Consider the following 21,649-nt stretch of genomic DNA (forward strand, 5'->3'; position numbering starts at 1 on the left):
AAAAAAAAAAAAAAAAAGAGAGAGAGAGAGAAAAAAGAAAAGAAAATTACAGGTCTACATCCCTAATAAATGTATATGCAAAACTCTTCCACAAAATATTAGCAAGCCAAATCCAACAATACATTAAAAGGATGATACACCATAATCAGGTGGAATTTATTCCAGGGATGCAAGGATGGTTCAATATCCACAAATTAATGTGATACGTCACATTAACAAAATGAAGGATAAAAATCTTATGATCATCTCAGTAGATGCAGAAAGAGCATTTGCTAAAATTCAACATCCATTTAATAAAAACCCTCCACAAAGTAGGTATAAAGGGAACATATCTCAACATAATAAAGTCTGTATATGACAAACCCACAGCCAACATCATACTCAATGGGGAAAAGCTGAAAGCTTTTCCTCTATGATCAGGAACAAGACAAGGAAATCCATTCTTACCACTTTTATCCAAATAGTACTGGAAGTCCTAGCCAGAACAATTAGGCAAGAAAAAGAAATAAAAGGCATCCAGATAAGAAAGGAAGAAGTAAAACTGTCACCATTTGTAGGTGACACAATATTACATATAGAAGACCCTAAAGACTCCACCAAAAAACTGTTAGAACTAATAAAAAAATTCAATATAGTTGCAGGATACAAAAATCCACATACAAAAATCTGTTGCATTTTTATACACTAATAATGAACTATCAGAAAGAGAAATTTAAAAAACAATTCCATTTGCAATTGCATCAAATGGGATTAACTACCTAGGAATAAATTTAACCAAGGAGGTGAAAGACCTGTAACTGAAAACTGTAAGACACTGATGAAAGAAATTAATGAAAATACAAATAAATGGAAAGATATTTCTTGTTTCGTGATATTGTTAAAATGTCCACATTATCCAAAGTAGTCTACAGATTCAGTGTAATCCCTGTCAAAATTGTAATGACACTTTTCACAGAAACAAAACCAGACAAATCCCAATACAGACAAAGCAATTTCGAGAAAGCAGAACAACCTGGAGGCATCATGCGTCCCAATTTCAAACTGTCTTACAAAGCTATAGTAATCAAAAGAGTATGGGTATTGGCATATAAACAGACAGATAGATCAATGGAACGAAATAGAGACCCCAGAAAGAAATCCATGCATATATAGTCAATTAATTTATAACAAAGGAACAAAGAATATACAAAGGGAAATGACAGTCTCTTGGATAAATGATGATATGAAAACTGGGCAGCCACATGCAAAAGAATGAAACAAAACTTTTTTTTAATGTTTATTTTTGCGAGAGAGAGAGAGCGAGCGAGGGAGGGACAGAGAGAGAGGGAAACACAGAATCCAAAGCAGGCTTCAGGCTCTGAGCTGTCAGCACCAAGGCCGACATGGGGCTTAAACTCGTGAATGGTGAGATCATGACCTGAGCTGAAGTTGGACGCTTAACTGACTGAACCACCCAGGCGCCTCAAAACAAAACCACTATCTTAAACCATACCCAAGAATGAACTCGAAAGGGAATAAAAACTTGAATGTAAGACCTGAAACCTGAAAAATCCTAGAAGAAAACAAAGGTGGTAAGCTCCTTGACATTGGTATCGGCAATAATTTTTTGGATTTGACACCAAAAGCAAAGGCAATGAAGGCAAAAATAATAACTAAGTGGCGCTATATCACACCAAAAAGCTTCTGTGCAGCAAAGGAAACCATCCTCAGAATGAAAAGGCAACCTACCAAATGGCATTAAATATTTGCAAATCATATATCTGATATGGGGTTAATATCCAAAATATATCAAGAACTCATATAACTCAACAGCATAACAACAAATAATCCTAAAATTATTAAAATGGGCAGAGGATCTGAATAGAGATCTTTCCAAAGACATACAGATGGTCAGCAGTTACATAAAAATGTGTTCGACATCACTAATCATCAGGGAAAATGAAGAAAGGCAAATAAAAACCACTATAAGATATCACCTCACACATGTTAGAATGGCTATTAGAAAAAAGACAAGAAACAGTAAGTGTTGGTGAGGCTGTGCAGAAAAGGGAACCCCTGTGTAGTATTGGTGGGAATGTAAATTGGTGCAGCCACTGTGGAAAACAGTATGGAGGTTCCTCAAAAAATTAAAAATACACCTATCATATGGCCCAGCAATTCCACTTCTGGGTATTCAGCTGAAGGAAATAAAACCACGAACTAGAAAAGATATCTGCAGCCCCATGATCATTGCAGCATTATGTACAATAGCAAGACACAAAAGCAACCTAAGTGTCCATCAGTGAATGAATGGATTTAGAAAATGTGGTATAAATACACAATGGAATATTATTCATCCATTAAAAAGAAGGAAATCTTGCCATTTCCAGCAACATGGATGGACTTTGAGGGCGTTAAGTGAAGTAAGTCAGGAAGAAAGACAAATCCTGTATGATCTCATTTATATGTGAGATATAAAAACAAAAACAAAAACAAAAAACTGAATGTACAGATACAGAGAATAGATTGGAGATGGGGGGGTGGGGCATAATGGGTGAAGTGGGTCAAAAGGTATAAATTCCCTGGTTATAAAATAAAGAAGTCCAGAGAATATAATGTGCATCATGTTGACTAGAAGTACACATTGTGATGATCTTTTTGTAATATATGCAAATACCGAGTCATTATGTTGTGTACCTGAAACTAATGAATTAATGTAATGTTTTATGTCAATTCTATCCCCCCCAAAAAAAAAAACAAAGAAAGAAAAGGAAAAGAAAAAGACACAGGAGTAACTGCTGCTACTTTTTAAGGATGCCAGAGAAACTGGGGGGAGAAGGGGGAAGTCAACTCAATTGCTAAATCCTAAGAATGAGAGGGAAAGAGACAGACACAAAACCCAAGTGCAGAACAAGAAATACGAGGAAACATGAAACAAGGAGGGCTGGGAAAAAATCACCATTAGGGATTGTGACATTATTTTTGGAGTACAGGTAAATTTCATCAAACCTTTAGGGTACCAATTATTATATTACTTATTTCATGAAGAAAAACATAGTGGCTTAAAAACAACATATGTGTATTACCTCTCGTGTCCGTGGGTCTGGAATCTGCAGCTTAGCCCAGTCCTCTGGTCTGTCCTCATAATGAGCCCAGTCCTCATAGTCTCTCATAATGCTGTAGTCATCTCTGGGTTCAACTTGGGGGAGGAACTGCTCCCAAAGTCACTCGCATGGTTACTAGCAGGATGTGGTTGCTCAAGGGTTATGGGACTCAGTGATTCAGTTCCTTGCTGGCTACCGGCTGGACCCCTCCCTCGGTTCCTTGCCATGTGGGCTTCTCCACTGGGCAGCTCTCAGCATGGCAGCTGGCTTTCCTTGGAGCAAGCTAGCAAGAGAGGAAGAGAGTACAAAGCAAGTGGGCAGTCAGAATCTTTCTTGGAAGCCATTACTTTTGCCATATTCTATTTGTTTCAAGGAAGTCCAGCCCACACTCAAGGGCAGGGAATTACACAAGGATATAAATACCAAGAAGCAGAATAATCGGAGCCAAGAAGCTGCCTACTACATGGGGCATAACCAGAGGCTGACTCTGTCACAAGCAGCAATATTTGACAGATAAATATTTGTATTCCACCATTAAGGAGGATGTACATGTTTCCTTCTTACTCATGTTGAGTGCTATGCTAAGAGGATGTGGGGAAGGAGGTAGCAGATTTAAAAATGAGAATTGGGGCACCTGGGTGGCTCAGTTGGTTAAGCGTCCGACTTCGCTCAGGTCATGATCTCACAGTTCGTGAATTCAAGCCCCGCGTTGGACTCTGTGCTGACAGCTTGGAGCCTGGAGCCTGCCTCAGATTCTGTGTCTCCCTCTCTCTGCCCCTCACCTGCTCACACTCTGTCTCTCTCTGTCTCTCAAACATAAATAAACATTAAAAAACTTTTTTTTTTTAATGAATCAAGGACGAAGAGAAAAACAAGAAAACTATTACACAAAGAAAGTGTATGCCCATAAACTAGAATTTCTATTCAAGTATTAAAAATTCTCAAAAGTCCCAGGAGATAGGACCGGACAAATGGAATAGTTTACATGACAATCTGCTGCTTAAAGACAACACAGAGTTCCAAGACCTTTGACTGACCCCACTCACCAAGAAATGCTTGCAAAGGAGAGGAGGAAGTACTCCCTAATAATACCTGAATGTGCCATTGTGAGAAACTTCTAGAGACACTTGGCCGACCTCTTCATATTTAAAATGAGAAAACCAATTAAAAATACCAAAGACAAAATGAACAAACTATATTTTCAATGACTTTGTTTCCTTAAAAGGAGGAGTCTAAAAAGAGGAAGAAAAATCACAGTGTTGGGAGAAAATACTAGAATAGGCTCTCTCTTCCCTAATTTAGGCAGGTTGGTGATCTGGTCCCTGCCCATCTCTCAGGCCTCCTCTCTCATCACTCACTGAGGAAAATCTTGCTGCAGAAACTGGCTTCTCTGTCAGCAAAACACCAGCTCCTCCTCAAACCTCCTTTCCTTCAGGTCTGTGCTCAAATGTCACTTTCCCATTAAGAACCCTGACGGCTATCTAAAATAGCATCGAACTGCCCCATTCTCTTACCTTGCTTTTATTTTTCTTTATAGCAGTTACTACTTTCTGAAATTATATTATGGCTTTATTATTATTATTTTTTATATGTTCGTTTTGTTTTGTTTGCCTGACTCTTCCACAGAGATAAAAGGCTCTATGAATTCCAGGTCTTTAGCTCCTTGATCTTCAGGACCTGGAGAAGCAAGCCATTGGCTCTTATCAATAGTCTGCAGGGTGAATTGAAAGCAAAAAATAAGTGAAGCCCCTAAAAACAACACGTCAGGAGAAGAGCATAGCAGAAAGGGGGCGGAAAATGTGAACAGGCGATGACAATTTGCTAGAACTTTGCTAATACAAACTCGTGCACAATGGGGAATATTTATGTTTGTGTATAATATGTAACTCATTTTCTTTTTTTTTTTTTTAATTTTTTTTTTCAACGTTTATTTATTTTTGGGACAGAGAGAGACAGAGCATGAGCGGGGGAGGGGCAGAGAGAGAGGGAGACACAGAATCAGAAACAGGCTCCAGGCTCTGAGCCATCAGTCCAGAGCCTGACGCGGGGCTCGAACTCACGGACCGCGAGATCGTGACCTGGCTGAAGTCGGACGCTTAACCGACTGCGCCACCCAGGCGCCCCAATGTAACTCATTTTCTAAACAATCCAGACTCAAATGACCTAATCTAGATTAAGAAAATATTTAAGACCGTATATAGATATTTAAGACAGCATATGAAATATTTAAGACAATATATAAATCGGCCCACACAGCAGCTCTCTTTTTCCAGGAGCGCGCGCTAACTTCTCGGTATTCTAAGCGAAGGTACTGAGTTCGCCCTCCCTCTTTTGTAAAATGTATTCTTGTCGCTATTTGATTGGCTGTTCCTCCTAGGCCCCCATTTGTCATTGGCTACAATGCCAGTCCATCACTCCCGGATTCAAGCACTCCATTGGCCCGCTGCCTTAGAGAGCTGTGGCTGGTTGCGCCCTGGCAGAAGGAGTTCCCCGGTGACGTCAAGGGCGCTCCCCGCCCACATTCCAAAGTCTGGGCAGAGACTTCCCGCTGCCCAGCCTTAGAGGCGGGACAGGGCGGAAAGCCAGACTTCTGATTGGATAGAGCGGACGAAGTGAGTATCCGACTGGTCACTGCCCTAGGTGGAGGTGGAGTCAGAGCTGGATCCTGGAGCCCAACTGAGAAGCTCTGGGGAGTCTCAAAGTTTGTGTCTGGAGCAGTAGTGGAAAGTGGGCTTACTGCGAAGGGATTTTCTTAGGATGAGAGCTGATCTCCTGCCTTTATTTTGGATGCGCGCCCAGCTTTAACCCCTTCAGCCTTCAGCCAGATACCTGGGCAGCCTGTCTCTCCCCGACGATTCTCAGATTTCCGAGGACATCGGACGGGAACCCTTGGCAGTTCTCTCTCAGGCAGAGAACGTTTTCCGTTCCAAGTGCATAAGCCACACGCGCCCAGGCGCACACACGCACACACGCACACACCCCCTGCGGAGCCGGACCTCACCCTCTGCGGCGGCCCTGCCCGCTCCCCTCCTGCCCTCAGCATCCTCGGCCCAGCGTCCCTCGGACCAGCATGGAGGTGCTGGAGAGCGGGGAGCAGAGCGTCCTGCAGTGGGACCGCAAGCTGAGCGAGCTGTCAGAGCCTGGGGAAACCGAGGCTCTCATGTACCACACGGTGAGGACTCGGCGGGGTGGGGAAGGGACGCCTTGCAAGGGGGAGGTGTGGTCATCAAAGGAACAGCTGGGGACAGGGACCTGGGAAGGAAGTATCTGGGAAGAGGCAGGTATGCCCAGAGTGAAGAGATCTAGGGAGAGGTGTGGTTTTTCTGTCTGAACAGATAGACGCGGGCAGCTGGCCCTTTTAAAGTTTTAATAATAGTGATGACAGTTTGTATTTCTTTAGCAATTTGTACCCCCCCCCCCCCCGAGCCTTTTTCACATCTGTAATGTCATTTGCTTTCGCTGGAAGAACTGTAAAGCAGAAGGGGGAGGTACTGGAGAATAATATGCCACTGTTTAGTTTGCTATTAATTTTGTGGGAAGGTTTTTAAAAAAGCTAAACAAAGAGGCATTTTCTTTCTTTCGCTGTCATATTCTCTCTTTCTTTACTTTCTTGGTTATATTCCTGTAAGTACGTGTGTGTGTGTGTGTGTGTGTGTGTGTGTCCGTTGGAAAGGCCCCTTTGACTTTATGAGGGAGACTACTTTATTTGGTTTCTTGAACTGTACAGCCAAGAAGTCTGCTTCCTCTCTCTTCAGAGGAAAGATCAGCAGAGTCTGGAAAATCTGAGGCAGCTGCCTATTTCAAAAAAGCTTTGGAGAAGGTGGGACAGCTCACCAGTTCTTTGTTCAGCCTTATGCCTCCAGGACCCCTTTTGGGGATCGAAATGTTACAGAACACTGCACATGCTCTGAAAGTTTCCATTTCAAATCTTTGGTTCTTAAATTTGCAAAATGAAATTTGTTTTCCCACAGCCAGCAATGTTAATATGACTTTATGTGAGATCCCTTTGGGGTTTTTTTGTGTTTTTTAAATGCAGAAGTTTGTAATGAGAGAGAGAGAGAGGCAGAGAGACAACACTAATGAGAAAATGAGAAGCTTGGCTGTCTCCCCTTCATGATTCTTTTAAGGGGGTCGGTGCCAGGATATTTGAAACTTTTGCAAAATGGCCTCAGGCTCCACCTCCTTGGCCTTTGCCTCTGGCTGACGTTATTTTGGGAAAAGGGATGAGGGCCTCCCTGTGATTCCCACCAAAGCGTTTGTGGTGGGGCGGTGGCAGAGAATGGCTTGTTGAAAAAAATGCAGAGTGCCAGGCTGAGAAGGAGAGGCAGTTCATGCTGGGGCAAAAGCCAGATGTGTAGCGTGATCTGGGTTTTGCTCACTGAGCCTTTTTTCCCCCGAGGAGACCACGTGGGTTGCATTTGGCTCAGTGGCCCAGATGTGCTTCCTGTTGTCAGTGCAGAACTTACAGCACATTGGCCTTCGAGTATCTTCTGATAATTGGGTGCTCCAGGTGTTAGCCATTTGCAGAGAGGCAGTTCTTGCCTTTTGTTCTAACACATACTGTGAGCATGTCTCATCCAGCGGCTGTAATGCCACAGTTTTGGGGTTGTCTTTCAGCTGGTGGGATGAATTATGTCCAGGCGTATGCGTTCCCTTTCAGCCCGTGACTTGCATTTGTGAGATCACAGGCCAGGATTGAAATGATACCTGTGACTTGACATGAACTCCAGACGGGACAGTTTCGACCGGCTCTAATTAAGATCTTTATGCACAGTTTCAGGGATAGAGACCTTAACATTCCTTTTGGTATTAAGGGCTCAGCTTTTCTATGTCACGGTGATGAAGCAGTGATGTGTGATTATTTTTCTTCCAATTTTATTTTATTTTATTTACTTATTAATTTTTCTAGTTTTATTTATTTTTTTAACGACTTTTATCTCTAACACTTAAGGATGTATGTCTCTTCTGGGCAGCTCACTCACACAAAATGCCACTCATCATTGCTACAAGTCCTTGCCACTGTGTGTATGAATTAGTGTTGAAAGAGGTATTGGATTTAGTAGCACAGATGACTGGATTATATTCCTTCTAAACTAAGGGGAGTTTGGCAGAGATTTGAAAATAGATAAGTTTCCCATCTGTTTCTTGAACTCTGTTGGGTATCCAGTTGCAGAACTGGTTATTATTACTGTTCGTCCAAAATGTGGAATGGCCTGACCTCCAGGTCTAAATAGGGATTTAGTTCCCACACGCATGATTGCTAATGCCCTGTTTTAGCAAACCTGTCACCTACCCGATTTTAAAAACATAGAAGGTTCACATTGCTTGAGGCTGGAGTGGTTAACGTCTCTGGCGCCTTCTGTGAGCCATCAGGGAGCAATGTTTTTCTCATTTGGTTATTGTAAAGAAGACTTCTTGGTTCAGAAGGACAAAGGCTTGGAGGGGGACAGGTTCAAAGTCTACAAAATAATGAAGTGCACGGATAGAACGAATATGGACTTGCTCATTCAATCCTGAGTTGTTACAGCTTTGGGCTTCCTCTTGAAGTGTAAAAAATAGTTCCCTTACAGATGACAAAATATTATTTTGGGCCAGTCACTAGTGCTTTTATGAACATTGTTTCTTCAAGAGTGTGTACAGGCTAAACGTGGGCTCAGAAAAGATGGTGGTTCTAAAAAACGAGAAGTATGTCTCTTACGGTTTGAAATCATTGTGAGAAACTTTGTTCCTTTCCCCCAAAACCTGCCTGGGTGTTGGGCATTTCTAATACGTATGTTGTGTTCCTCTAAGATTCTGTGCAAATTACATTTCTGGAAATTCACTGTGGGATGTTGTAATTCAAAGAGCAAAACAGGCTGTAAACTTTATATTATATATATACAGTTTATATTCAGAAGGATGCTCAAGAAATAGATTATTGTTTCTGGCAAGGGGACCTGGGGACTGGAGGTCAAGGGAGGGAACAGGGGAGAGGGGGTTACTTACATACTATCCCTTTTGTACTGTTCTAATTTTTACCTCCTGAGTGTATTTAGAAAATGAAGAACTAAAGCTTATAGGCACCATGTAAAACTGGACTAGAGGTAATTTTAGCCTGAGTCTCCATAGGGGCAGAAGGGATCTGGTTCTCCATTAAAGCTCAACACCTCTCAAGTCAGTGGAGGCCTTGGGTGAAGAGAGGAGGCAGGAATGCTTGGTGGAAAGGGACTCTCAGGGTGGAGGATTAATAGTGGGTTTGGGTGTGGTAAATTTTATGATCTTGGTAACTTTCTTATATCTCGGTTTAACAATGTGGAAAATAGGGATTTTTTTTTTCAATTTTTGCAATGATTTTAATCTCTGTAAAAAATTATATGATGGGAACTACGAAGTCTTGGCAAAGATAATGACAGATGTTCTGCTTGTTTTCAATGCAATTCACGTAAATCCAGTACTTTGTAAGGTTCTTTAGTGGTTATGCACTAAAATTTTATATCTCGTTGGTTCTTAAAATGAAACGACTGATTCCAGACAGTGGGAGGTAGAGAGTTAAGGGAATGTTCAACCTGCCTGGTGTCCGGATGTGAAGGCCATCTGGCTTCCTCTTCTATCCCTGAGTGCCGGGATGGAGTTGGCTGATCTCACAGGCTGGTGGTTTCCCCTTCCTCCTAGCTGGCCCAGCAACTGATGTGGCTCCAATGGGATATTGGAGCTTTGGGGCTGATGTTCCACCTTGGAGATAACTCCTATTGTTGGCCTGTGGCCAGGTCATGAGGGGGAAACTGGGTCCCTGTGGCTTGAGAATATCATTCATTACTTATCACCTGATCAACACAAACTGAATGATAAGCAGTGAGTTCACGTAGAATTGCAAAGCAAACATACTTTGTCTTCAAGGCCCTCACTTCACCATTCTTTATCTTTGTTTTCAGGTTTTCCTCCCTTCTTAGACCCCAAGGACTCACTGTAATGGTGTTCTCTTTCTAACCCCTCCTCTTTTTTTTAATTTTTTTTTTTCAACGTTTATTTATTTTTGGGACAGAGAGAGACAGAGCATGAATGGGGGAGGGGCAGAGAGAGAGGGAGACACAGAATCGGAAACAGGCTCCAGGCTCCGAGCCATCAGCCCAGAGCCCGACGCGGGGCTCGAACTCACGGACCGCGAGATCGTGACCTGGCTGAAGCCGGACGCTTAACCGACTGCGCCACCCAGGCGCCCCATAACCCCTCCTCTTAAATTTTGCTCTCATGAAAGATTTGATGAACTTATACTAAAAATTTAAATATTAGTAAGGCGTAACATATGACCCCCTAAATGGGTGTTTACAATTACTTCGGCTCAAAAGGGTGAATCTGTAAATGGAGAACTTAAAGCAATATCCAGGTTGTACAGGAGGAATATTTGGGGAATAGAGGGAACTTTCACTATTCTTCCACTGTTCCATATATATGGCCCTTATTCATAGGGCAACCAGGTACATGTGTTGCTAATTTATCTACAATTTAACGGATTTTCATTGGCTTGGTGACATTTCTTTGACCCATTATATTATTGTCTCTGAAACTGTTCGCATAGTGATAACACAGGTTGGGGGTGGGGAATTCAGGCACAGCCCTGAAGGATGAGACGGTGAGGCTGAGTTTTGTACTTGCCCTCTTTCTTTCATTTTTTTTTTTTTAACACTTATTTATTTTTGAGAGACAGAGAGAGACAGAGCATGAGCAGGGGAGGGGCAGAGAGAGAGGGAGACACAGAATCCGAAGCAGGCTCCGGGCTCCAAACTGTCGGCACAGAGCCCGACGTGGGGCTCAAACCCACAAACCGCGAGTCGATGACCTGAGCCGAAGTCGGACGCTCCACCCACTGAGCCACCCCATGTACTTGCCCTCTTTTTTGAAAGACCCCTGAGTAATAGTATTCTATGGAAGCAGGGAGGTATGATGTGAATTTGCTCTTACAAAAGATACAAGATATTGCATGTAGATTAATAATTGATTAATAATTATAAAGTTTGCAGCTGTAACTAACTGAAACTGGTTCAGGTTGCTTATACAATAAGTAAATTATTATGTCATGTTGTAAGAGTCCTAGAAGTATGGCTCCTTGTTTGGCTCATTTGGCGACTCCTTGGTATCATTGTGGTCCTCAGTGCCATCCATCTATGTGCAGATTTCACCTTCAGGTTGGATGCAACCAGGAAGCAACTCATTCCCATATGCGTTTCGGGTGTTCAATTCAAAATGACAAATGTCCAAAGGAAAAAGAGATGTTGTATCTTCCTGTGTCCCTTTTTAGGATGGAAGAAACTTTTTTCAGAAGCCTATCAGCTGATTTTACTTTGAGCTTCGTTGGCAAGGATTGGGTCGCTTGACCATCGTAAAACCAATGGCTGGAAAGGGATTTACATGATTGGCTAAGATCTGTCATTTGGGGACTGAGGAGCGATTGGAGGCTCAATCAGCATGACCATTGTAGTGATCCTTAGGAAAATAGTCTGAGTTGGCAGTCCTTTCTTTAGTGGGTTTGTTCGACCAATGGCTGTTTTCCTCACAGAGGTGGGCTAGCAAATGGAACATGTTTTAAAATATACAATAGTTAGCCTTGGGAATAAAATATCAAACCAAGTACTGTGCCGCTTGCAAAGCTCTAAGGATGTTATTTAGCTGTGCTAATAGCACCCAATGAGGGAAGGCCATAGAGACAGGAATAGCCTCTCCAAAATACACCCAAAGATATCTGGGAGAGTGTGCCGCTGTGTCCCAACTCACTAACTAGAATTAAATATATTATCTGAACTGTCTGCATCAGGGTCAAATATCAGGACTGGAGGTAACTAAGTCCGTGATCATGCTTATCATGCAAGACAAGAATGATTTGTTTCGTTCAAGGGCCACACAACCTCTGATCAGCAGGTGGAAAGCCGAATGTCAGTGTTCAAAGAAGCTGTGTTCTCAGTTGTTTATAGCTATTCAAATATTGACAAGCCCATGTGTGCCTGTTGGCATCTTGAACTGCCTGCCTCAGTCTGGCATGGTTCAGACCTGTCTGCTGACTGACTTGGGGCAAATGGCCCTAGGCCTTGGTTGGGCCCTTAGTAGGGTTTTGGGCCTACCGTTGTAGGATGTCTGAATTGTCCAAGTGAGTGCTTTTATGAATGAAGGGAGTGTTCATGTTCCCTGCCCCTGCAGAGTCAGGATTGAAAGAAAATGATGAGACCCATGATCTTTGGGTCACCCTTGAACCTATTCCTCTTCCTCCCTGCTCATCACATGCACTTCATCTCTTCCAAATAAAGTTCTAAGTGACCTCGATTTTCCCTGAATCAAATCACATAGATCATCTGTGAGGCGCATAGGAGGCAATGGCCTGTATTGTCTACAGAGGATCTGAGGCCTTGAGCACTGAAGAGATTTGCTCAGCTGAAACACAAGCTCCTTGAGGACAGGGGACATGACTTTGGCTCTGCTGTCGTCCCATGATGCTTAGCCAAGTGCAGGATGCTCAGAGATACATAATTAAGTGGAGTGAGGCAGTCTTAGAGAAATGATAAGCTCGGTGGCCTTGACCTCTTTTGTTAATGTTTTTTTTTTTAATTTTTATTTTTTTTATTTATTTTTTTTTTAAATTTTTTTTTTCAACGTTTATTTATTTTTGGGACAGAGAGAGACAGAGCATGAACGGGGGAGGGGCAGAGAGAGAGGGAGACACAGAATCGGAAACAGGCTCCAGGCTCTGAGCCATCAGCCCAGAGCCCGATGCGGGGCTCGAACTCCCGGACCGCGAGATCGTGACCTGGCTGAAGTCGGACGCTTAACCGACTGCGCCACCCAGGCGCCCCTGTTAATGTATTTTTAAAACTCTGAATTCGTGTAAATGCTTCTGCAGATCTGAAAATTTAGTGGAAAGCAACATGGGTCATTTGGCGTCAATAACTTTTCTTGCATAGTTTAGAGAACAAGGTGGGAGTGTGGATGGCTGTCTAACAGTCCCAGTTTCCACTAGAGTGGCATTGCAGGCAGCATCGTGGAAAGGGTGGGCTTTTGAGCCAGGCAGATTTGTTGTCAAGGGCCACTGGTTCTCTAGTGACCTTCCGCAAGTTACCTCACCTCTTTGGGTCACGGTTTCTTCCCATGTCACTGCCTGGCCCTGATAGATAGGCTTTCCCACTCTCTCCCCTAATCTGGGGAAGAGAGGTCCTCACCTCAGGAGTCTGACATCATTCGGGAAGCACGGGGGCCTGTAATTATTCTCTCTCACACATCTTCATTTCCTGTCCTTCTACCTTCTGCTGTAAACATACGTCTCTGCTGTTGCTCCTTCGTGCTCATTTTTTTCTCCCTTGTTTACTGCCAGGTTTTCTCAAACAAGTGGGCAATAGCTACAGTCTCCATTTCCTTACTTTCTGCTTACTTCTGCACCCTGTCTGTTCTTCCTACCGTTGCTAGAAGATCGTCCAACTTCTGTCTAGCTGCCAAATCCAGTCTGTTCTCTGTCCTTACCTGCTAGGCCTCATGGACGTAACTTGGCAGCATTGACCACAAGGTCATCTCCTAACTCATTCTTGCTTTTGGCGTCCATGACGGTCTGGTGGGCTTAGCTTTTCCTTCTTCCCTGGCTTCCTTACTACCTGTTAAATGTGAGCAATTGGTACCTTCTTTCTGTACGCTCTCCTAGGCTCCTCTGTCACCTTCAATACAGCTGGTTCTCAGATTTTCATATCTATTCCTTGTCTCTTGGTGGAAAGTGGGAGCTCTTTGGTATAACCCAAGATTCTTCTGGGCCCTCATTGGCTGTGGAAGAGCTGTGGCTGGGTAATCCTTGAATCTTCATGATGCATTACTCTAAGAGTTGGGGACACTTTGAACCCCCTTAGCACTGCATCCCATTTATCTCAGGGAATCTTTACTGACTCAGCTCTCCTGCATATAGATGCATGAGAAGCTCACAGGTCATTACTGGGACACAGTTGTTTCTAGAGTCAGTGTCACCCATCACATGGAGGCTGTGTTTTGGCTGGGCTCGTGCTTATTCTTCAGATTGGGAAACACTTTGTGGTGTTCTGGGGTGGTATGTCTGATTTTTTCTAGGACTGTGTGGAAGGTCAGTGCAAAAATCAGACATAACCTGTTAGAATCATGTACCATGTATTCCTCTGTTGTGTATAACTGCTGTCAATCTCAGTTACAGTTGCCTCATGTTGAACTGTCTGCCTTTGAACTGCTGTATTGTGGAGTAATTTATTTATATAGATTGTGCTGACATTACTGAAAAGCTTTGAGGTGTTATTTATTTATTTATTTATTTATTTATTTATTTATTTATCTTTTTTAAAGAGTTGAGATGGGGTACTCTGAGCCACCCAAATTTCTATGCCTGCTTCTTGTTAGAAGTATCGACAGTGTCTCTTGGAAGAGAGTTCTTCCTTGGTGCATAAGGCATCTTGTTGTGTGAATTCATTTTGAAACAAGTTTACTTGACATTCTGGGTCTCAGTTTATCCAGTTGTAAAATGCTGCATTTGTATCGCGTGGTCCCAGAGAGTTTTTTTAAACCCCGTAGTTCTATGCTGGATATCATGCTCCTACCCTTGCAAGGCTCTCAGCTTTAAAAAATGATTTAAAACACCAGTAAGTAGATTTAGTTGATTCCTTGTATAATTGGGGCAGCTAATTGGCAGATGTCATGCTGCATTTTGTAGCCTCTGTTTTCTGACTTAAAACCTTGCTTCAGTAAATCCCAGACAAAATAAAGAATGGAAAAACAGAGAGGCACAGAGGTAGGAAACATTTTTTTAACATTAGAAAAAAAAATCGTCTTCAGACTTCTTGGCAAATAAGAGGAGTCTGGGGGGAAAAAAATCCATAAACAGTTTCCTAGTTGTCTGAGTGGAAAATCCTGGTTTTTAACATTTCATATCTTGGAAATGTCTGAATAGTTTTTGTTTAAAGGGAAATTCCTTTTGGCTGAGAAAGAGCCTGCAGGATTCAAACTGATAGGGTGATGTTTTTAGAAAACTTGGAGGAAATAAGGATTTGTGATGAAAATGCTTTCTCACTGGCCAATTGTGTTAAGCAGAAATTTAAATCCAAGGTTACCAATCATAACATTGTAAAGGTTCAAATATTAACTCCTTCCTTCCCATGGCTTCCTGTCCACGCATCCTGGGGAAACATCTCACAGTCGGTCCTTCCTCCAATTTGAGGAACTTAATGAATTGCTTTTCTAAACCTGTGCGTGTTCTAGGCAGGAGGATATGACATTTGTGACCTTGTGGCCCTCCCAGTAGAGTGGGAAGGAAGATGTATAAACAAGTCATTAAATGTCTGGTGTACATTTTGCGTTAGAGCTGTATTCAAAGTATTTCTGGAGCACAGAGAACACGAAGAGTTTGGGAACACCTCACAGAGCAGATGAGATTTACAGTGGGTCCTGACGTATAAAACAGGAGTTCTTTAGGCAGTGGGAACAGCAAGTATAGAGTAGGAATGTGCAAAATGTCATGGTTGACTCTAGGAATCCCAAGTAGTTTTATGTACTTTGAGAGTAGGTGCCCTGCGGAGAGTGTTGGGGCATATGACAAGATCATAAAAGGTCTACATGCCTGCTTAACCATTTGGCCTTTCTTTTGTGGGCAGGAAGGTGGGAAGCTGTTAGGGCTTTTAACAAGAGAGGGACAGGAGCAGAAATATGTTGTCGAAAGGAAACCCTAGTGGTTACGAAGGATGGATTGGAGGGTAGAATTAATGGTGGTGAGATGATCTGTGGCTGCCTACTTCAGCCGTGAGGTCGAACAAGACACCGTGAGGGCCTTGGACCCGACCGGGACAAACACACGAATGCAAGCAAGGGCTGGGAGCCAGACTGGGAGACATGGGGACCGTGAGGGACCGTGAGGGGGATATGGGAGACCTTCTGTTTTCTGAAGTGGCGGACTGAGTTGGTGGGGCTTCCAGTGACCTGGAAAGGGGATATTTAGAGGAGGAATGTTTTCGGTGGGGAAAATAATGAGTTCCCTTTCAAACATTGATTCTAATGTGTCCATGGAACATTCGGAAAAGGCCTTTGGGAACTTGGATTTAGAGTTCTGGAGAAAAGTCTGGACTGAAGGTGTAGACTTGGATGTTGCAAGTCTAGTGGGGATCACTGAGGCCAATAGCCCACAGAAGCTGGTCCAGGGAGGTCAAGTGAGAGTGACGAGTAAGAGAAAAGCTAAGGATGGAGCCCTGGGGGCCCTAGAACGGTTGGCCAAGAAAGAGGAATCTGCAGATGGAACTCAGAAAGAGCCGATAGGAAAATGTGGAGAAAATCCAGGAAAATCCCATCACAGGATCCAAGAGAAGAGAGAATTGCTACAGAGTGGTTAAGACAAATAAAGAGCGTGCACTGCAGCTGGCTCCAAGGACTGTGTGCATGGCAGCTGAGCGCAGTGCCTGTGTCTCAGGGCCATGGCGGTCTCCCTGTGGTCTGAGCCCGTGGCCCTGCTATGTGGCATTGTGCTTAGCGGGTGGAGGCCTGGTTTCCAGGCAGGAGTGGAAGGCAGACGGACAGCACCTAGGAGTAAATATGCACAGTGGGTAATATATGCAACACTGCCTCTTTCTTGCCTTTGTTTTTACAGAAGCCTAAAACAATCCTTAAAATTGGCCTTGGAGACTGTCACAGTGCCCAGGCACTTTTATGAAGGTACTTTCTTCATTCTTTTCTCCAGGCTGAGTCCATCTGTCCCTGGATGTCCTTCTGGCTGGCAACCAGGAGTTTGTGCGTGTGTCCCTTTGTGCATGTGTCATTTATGGCCTTGGAGCATGCAGAAGGCTGGTCTCTGGACTCTTAATACCTGTGTAAGAGTGTTGGGATTTACCAAATGCCTGTAAGAATTGAGGCTTTGCTTTATTTCTTCTGACTCTTCCCACGAAGGAAGTATGGGTAGACCCCACTGATTGCCAAAGATGGGTTTGATTACAGATAACATCAACCCTATTCAACAGGCAGAGAACCTAATTGGCCCCATTTTTGTATGATATGTTAGTAGGCGAGGACAAATGGCTTTGCTATAAGAACATGAGCCTGAGGGTTTGCCAGTGGAAGGAACGGTAAAATAAATGATGCAGCTTCAAAGAAAATGTGCAGCTACAAGCAGTTCCTGGGTTTCGGGACCTACACAGGGGACTCTTGTGGGACACCCTGCAGCTACCTCCCTGCCCCCTGCGTGTCCCCTGCGTGTCCCCTGCGTGTCCCCTGCGTGCTGCGGCTGACTTCTACCTTTGTTCTCTGCTGTGCTTGTGTGGCCCTCGGCCTCCTGGGAGACGAGCAACAGGCATGGGAGGAGGAGCTGGGCAGCCAGGACTGAGGGCCCACAGGAGGGCGAGAAGAGGAGGGGATGGGGAGGAGGGAGAATTCCATTTCCCCCAGGAAGGAAGCAGGTGGCCCTTCTCAGCCCTGAGCAGAGCAGACACCTGTGAGGAAGCTTAGGAACCACCCCGAGTTTCAGCTGCACTGTGGGTTGAGTGGTCTCTTGGCTGCCTAGGTTGTTTCCTAGTCATCTTGTTTGCTGGCTTCGTATCCCATTCTTTCAGTAACAGAATGTCCTGTGAAGAACCTACGTTACAAACGTAAAAACAGTAGACTTAAGGGGCCTGGGTGGCTCAGTCAGTTAAGCGTCCAACTCTTGATTTCTGCTCAGGTCACGATCTCAAAGGTTCAAGAGGTCAAGCCCCGAATGGGGCTCTACGCTGCCTGTGCGGCACCTGCTTGGGATATTCTGTCTCCCTCTCTCTCTGCCCCTCCCCTACGAATGGGTACGCCTTCTCTCGTTCTGTCTCTCAAAATACAGAAATACACTTGAAACAAAATAGACTTAATTTTTTTAAAATAGTTTTAGGTTCACAGTAAAATTGAGCAGCATGTATGACGAGTTCCCGCGCACCCCCTACCCTCCCGGCACCGTGCACAACCTCTACCACGGTGTCTGCATCCTGCTGCTGCGAAGTTTGGAATGGGGAGTCAAGATTCATCAGCTGGGGTTACCTGAGGCAGCTTTTGATTTTAACTTTTTTTTTTTTTTAATTAGTCACAGAGAGGCTTTCTTTTTAGTCCAAGAAGCTAAATAGCTCACAAGAGCCTTAAATAGGTGTGTGTGCCCTGTGGGGGGGAGGGGGCAGTTTTTTGTTTTGTTTTAATAAAAACTTCAATTTAGGAGCAGCTGTAGAGATTTCAGCAGAATTTCGGTTAAGATATGGTATGTCCCCTTCCCCAACCTTCCATTTACAAGTGGCATAGGCACTCCTTTCCTTTGGAAAGGAGTTGGGATCGAGGGGGGGAAATACCATGTTTTTTTCATGACCAAAGCATCCTAATCCCATCTCTGTAGCTATGACTTTTAACTTCCTACCCCGAGATGGTATTCGGCTCTGAGGCCCTGCCAGGAGTTGTTTTTCTGGTTCTGCTCTGGATTTGCAAGTTTTCTTTCCAGGGCTCTCTGCAGCCCATGACCCACATTTGGAAGCAGCTGGAAGGCCTGGCGCCCTGGGCTGAGGAGGCGGAGGAGGCCAGGACCCAGCCCAGGTGCCGACAAAGCTGCCCCCCACCGCTTGGGCCCCAGGACATCATGTTCTGACTGAAGGTGCCCACCACCCCCAGCCCTTGTCACCGTGGACGTTTTCGTGTGTGATGAGAAAGAGGAGCAGAAAAATAGCAGCCAGAAAGCCATTTGGTGTTTCAGCTGTGTTTACATAGTAGGAACATGAGGTAGGTCGAAACCCAGCGTTTCCTTTTGATTTAAATGCACACTGATAGGAGGCAACTGAAATTCAGCCTGGCCCAGCTAAGAGGTGGGGTGGCTGGGTCGGTACGTGCAGCTTTCTTATTCCTGCCCTTCCTGGGTCTGGTGTGGGACTCTGAACATCCCATTGTCCGCTGATGGCTCAGCAACTCGGCAGGGGGGCAGTAGAAAAAGCAGAGATATGGAGTCAGCACAGACTTCATAAACCTTTTCACCAACAAGCAATTATGTGTTCAGTGCTTCCAAGCCTTGTTGGCATGGCACTCGTAGACCATGATGTTCTCTGCCGGGTGCACCGGAGCAATGGGTGAGGCCGATCACGGCCCAGGGCCTCTGTCAGCTCCAGCCTCTGCTTGAGGCACTCCTTCGGCCCACTCGTTGTGCTGAGCACAACATAGGTAGTCAATAAAATACTTGCTGACTGGGGACACCTGGATGGCTCGGTCGGTTAAGCATCTGACTTCGGCTCCGGTCATGATCTCGCGGTTCGTGAGTTCGAGCCCCACGTCGGGCTCTGTGCTGACAGTTCAGAGCCTGCTTCAGATTCTGTGTCTCCCTCTCTCTCTGCCCCTCCTCTGCTCTCTCTCTCAAAAGTAAGCAAATGTTAAAAAAAAAAGAAATACGTGCTGATTGGGGCTCACAGTGTGGTGCTAGTGTTCCCTACCCTGGGTACCCTTTTGAGGCTGTTTCACAAGGCCACGAAAGAGGATGAGTGCCATGATGTGACCAAAGCGTTTCTGTGGGTGGTGTGTGGGCCCTGCTTAGGAGATAATAGGGTCCCGCGCTCCAGTTTTTTGGTTTGTTTTTTTTACTCCAGTAATTTCAGGGATGCATAGGAAGAAACCCACTGCTGAATTCGAAACTTCAGGGAAAAAAAATTAGTAGACAGAATAAAGCCTCCTGGATGTGACCTAATTGTTTTATTTATTTATTTATTTATTTATTTATTTATTTACTCCAGGTCTGTTGAGATACAATTAACATATAACACTGTCTTGTATAAGTTTAAAGTGTACAGCATAATGATTTGATACGTGTATATGTTGCAAAGTGATCACCACGATAAGTTTAATTCACACCTATCACCTCACCTAGTTATGAATTCTTTTCCCCGTGATGAGAACTTTTAAGCTCTGCTCTCTTAGCAACTTTTAAATATATCATACAATGTTGTTAACTATGGTCCTTATGTTGTACGTTACATCCCCAGAACTTAATTTATCTTATAACTGGAAGTAATAAGACCACCTTCACCCTAATGTTGTGGCCAGACATTTAGGGGGAAGGAAACCTTAGAGTTTTTTGTTGTTGTTGTTTTGGTTTTTTGTTGTTTTGTTTTTTTAGTTGCTACCTGACTATTTTTAGGCTTAACTCCTGGCCTTGATTTGCATGACTAAATTCACACTTCAGTTTTTCAGGCACCTGCTTCTGCAGAACTCAACTTCTTTGGAGGTTTTGAGGAGTGGGTTGGTAGCAGGTGTTAACATTCTTCGAGTCACAGGAAGGAAGGCAAGAGAGAGCTGGCCCATTCCCTGTCCCTGCCACCCCGTGAAACAACTGTCTGTGACAACATTGAGATCATTTACATTGCTTTTCTAATACGAAAAACGTTTCTGGGGCTGACTGTGACATACTGAGGAATCCATTAGTGTGAGAGTAGACGAGAACAGTAAACATGGCATGGAGCAGCCCCGTGGGGCCCTGCCGTGGCATCAGGGAGAAGTCTGGAGGGCTCTGCTTGTCCCCTGGGCCTTCCCAGCAGAGCGACTTTGAATGCTGTTGATAAGCTGTAGCAACTGGCATTGAAGCCACAGGCTGTCTTTCTGACCCATGGCCTGACTGCATTCAGCCTTTGACCTTCCAAAGTAGTTGATGTAAGGAGAGTTGAGCGAGAGAACCTTCCCTGAGTCTACCTTCTTGGGAAGCAGGTTCTAGGTGGGTCTTCTCTGCCTTCCTTTGATCTGGACCTGCCAGCCTCCTATCCAACAGAAGTTCCCCAGAGATTGTGCCATGTGAATGGACCCACTCCCATAATGCCTTGTTATTATTTTAGGGCTTTGGGAGAGAGCCTCTAGAAACCTGTGCCCTCTCTGGAACCTCCACCCTCTCTGGAAGTCATACATTTTTATTTTCAACAACAACAACAACAACAACAACAAATCGCTGGTCATGGGGCTAAATGCCAATGAGAGAAAATCCTTAGCTCTAGAAGTTAACAAACTTGAAGGAGTCACCTGATGGTTCTTCTCCAAGGAGCCGCATTACGGCGAAGCAGCTGGCAGATGGGGAGACTGGTTAGCCCTTCACTGGTTTTTCGTGAAATGCAGACAAGTTTCATGACAAGTTTGTTCTTTGGTGTTTGCCAACCAAAAGAAAAATATCCTGGTAGATAGATTTTATTTTTCCTCATTGCCTTTTGAGAAACTATTACCTGTGCCAAATTGGCTTCTAGGAAAAAAAAAAAAAAACCAAGAACAAAAGTTTCAGGATTGGAACAATGTATGTCACTTGGCTTCAGAATACACGAACTTAACCATGTGATGGTCTACTTAGCTTTACGAAGCAAGAGGTCCTGAGCTAGGCTCTCCAGGGCTGGTGTGATGGCTGAACAGTGCCAGCGGGTAGCGGGATGGTCTCTCCTAGTCAGCCTGCCATCTTTCGTGGGTAGACCTTTGCCCTCATGGGCGTTGCCTCGTGACTGCAAGATGATTGTGTCACCTCCAGCGTAACATCAGCCTCCCTGACGGGAAGAAAGTGAGAGGGCAGAGCAGAAGGGGGTAGCACCTATATTAGAAAAAGCCAAGATCTG

General features: G+C 44.2%; 2 protein-coding genes and 1 long non-coding RNA gene across 5 annotated transcripts in view; 1 reads left to right on the forward strand and 2 right to left on the reverse strand.

Annotated features, from left to right (window-relative positions):
- Positions 1–3,211, reverse strand: part of AKR1D1 (aldo-keto reductase family 1 member D1) — a 91,756-nt gene extending 88,545 nt beyond the window's left edge. The window contains exon 1 of the mRNA XM_040471850.1: positions 3,066–3,211. Coding sequence (XP_040327784.1) covers positions 3,066–3,152 — 87 coding nt within the window. The 5' untranslated portion in view covers positions 3,153–3,211. The remainder of the gene's footprint in view (positions 1–3,065) is intronic.
- Positions 3,212–5,742: 2,531 nt separating this feature from the next.
- The window catches only part of CREB3L2 (cAMP responsive element binding protein 3 like 2), a 121,286-nt gene continuing 105,379 nt past the window's right edge, over positions 5,743–21,649 (forward strand). Inside the window, exon 1 of one of the 3 annotated variants that reach the window (XM_040471853.1) lies at positions 5,743–6,255. In XM_040471853.1, coding sequence (XP_040327787.1) covers positions 6,154–6,255 — 102 coding nt within the window. In that variant the 5' untranslated portion in view covers positions 5,743–6,153. The remainder of the gene's footprint in view (positions 6,256–21,649) is intronic. The other 2 variants (XM_040471852.1, XM_040471851.1) reach the window with 2 other exon arrangements.
- On the reverse strand, positions 12,097–18,061 carry LOC121028277 (uncharacterized). Its single transcript, XR_005789152.1, has 3 exons — positions 17,748–18,061; positions 13,231–13,238; positions 12,097–12,108 (listed from the first exon to the last, which is right to left on the reverse strand). It is a non-coding gene; the product is annotated as an uncharacterized LOC121028277 (long non-coding RNA).

This window comes from Herpailurus yagouaroundi, unplaced genomic scaffold (genome assembly GCF_014898765.1).
Source record: "Herpailurus yagouaroundi ecotype Mexico unplaced genomic scaffold, PumYag 100, whole genome shotgun sequence".
Classification (NCBI taxonomy): Eukaryota; Metazoa; Chordata; class Mammalia; order Carnivora; family Felidae; genus Herpailurus; species Herpailurus yagouaroundi.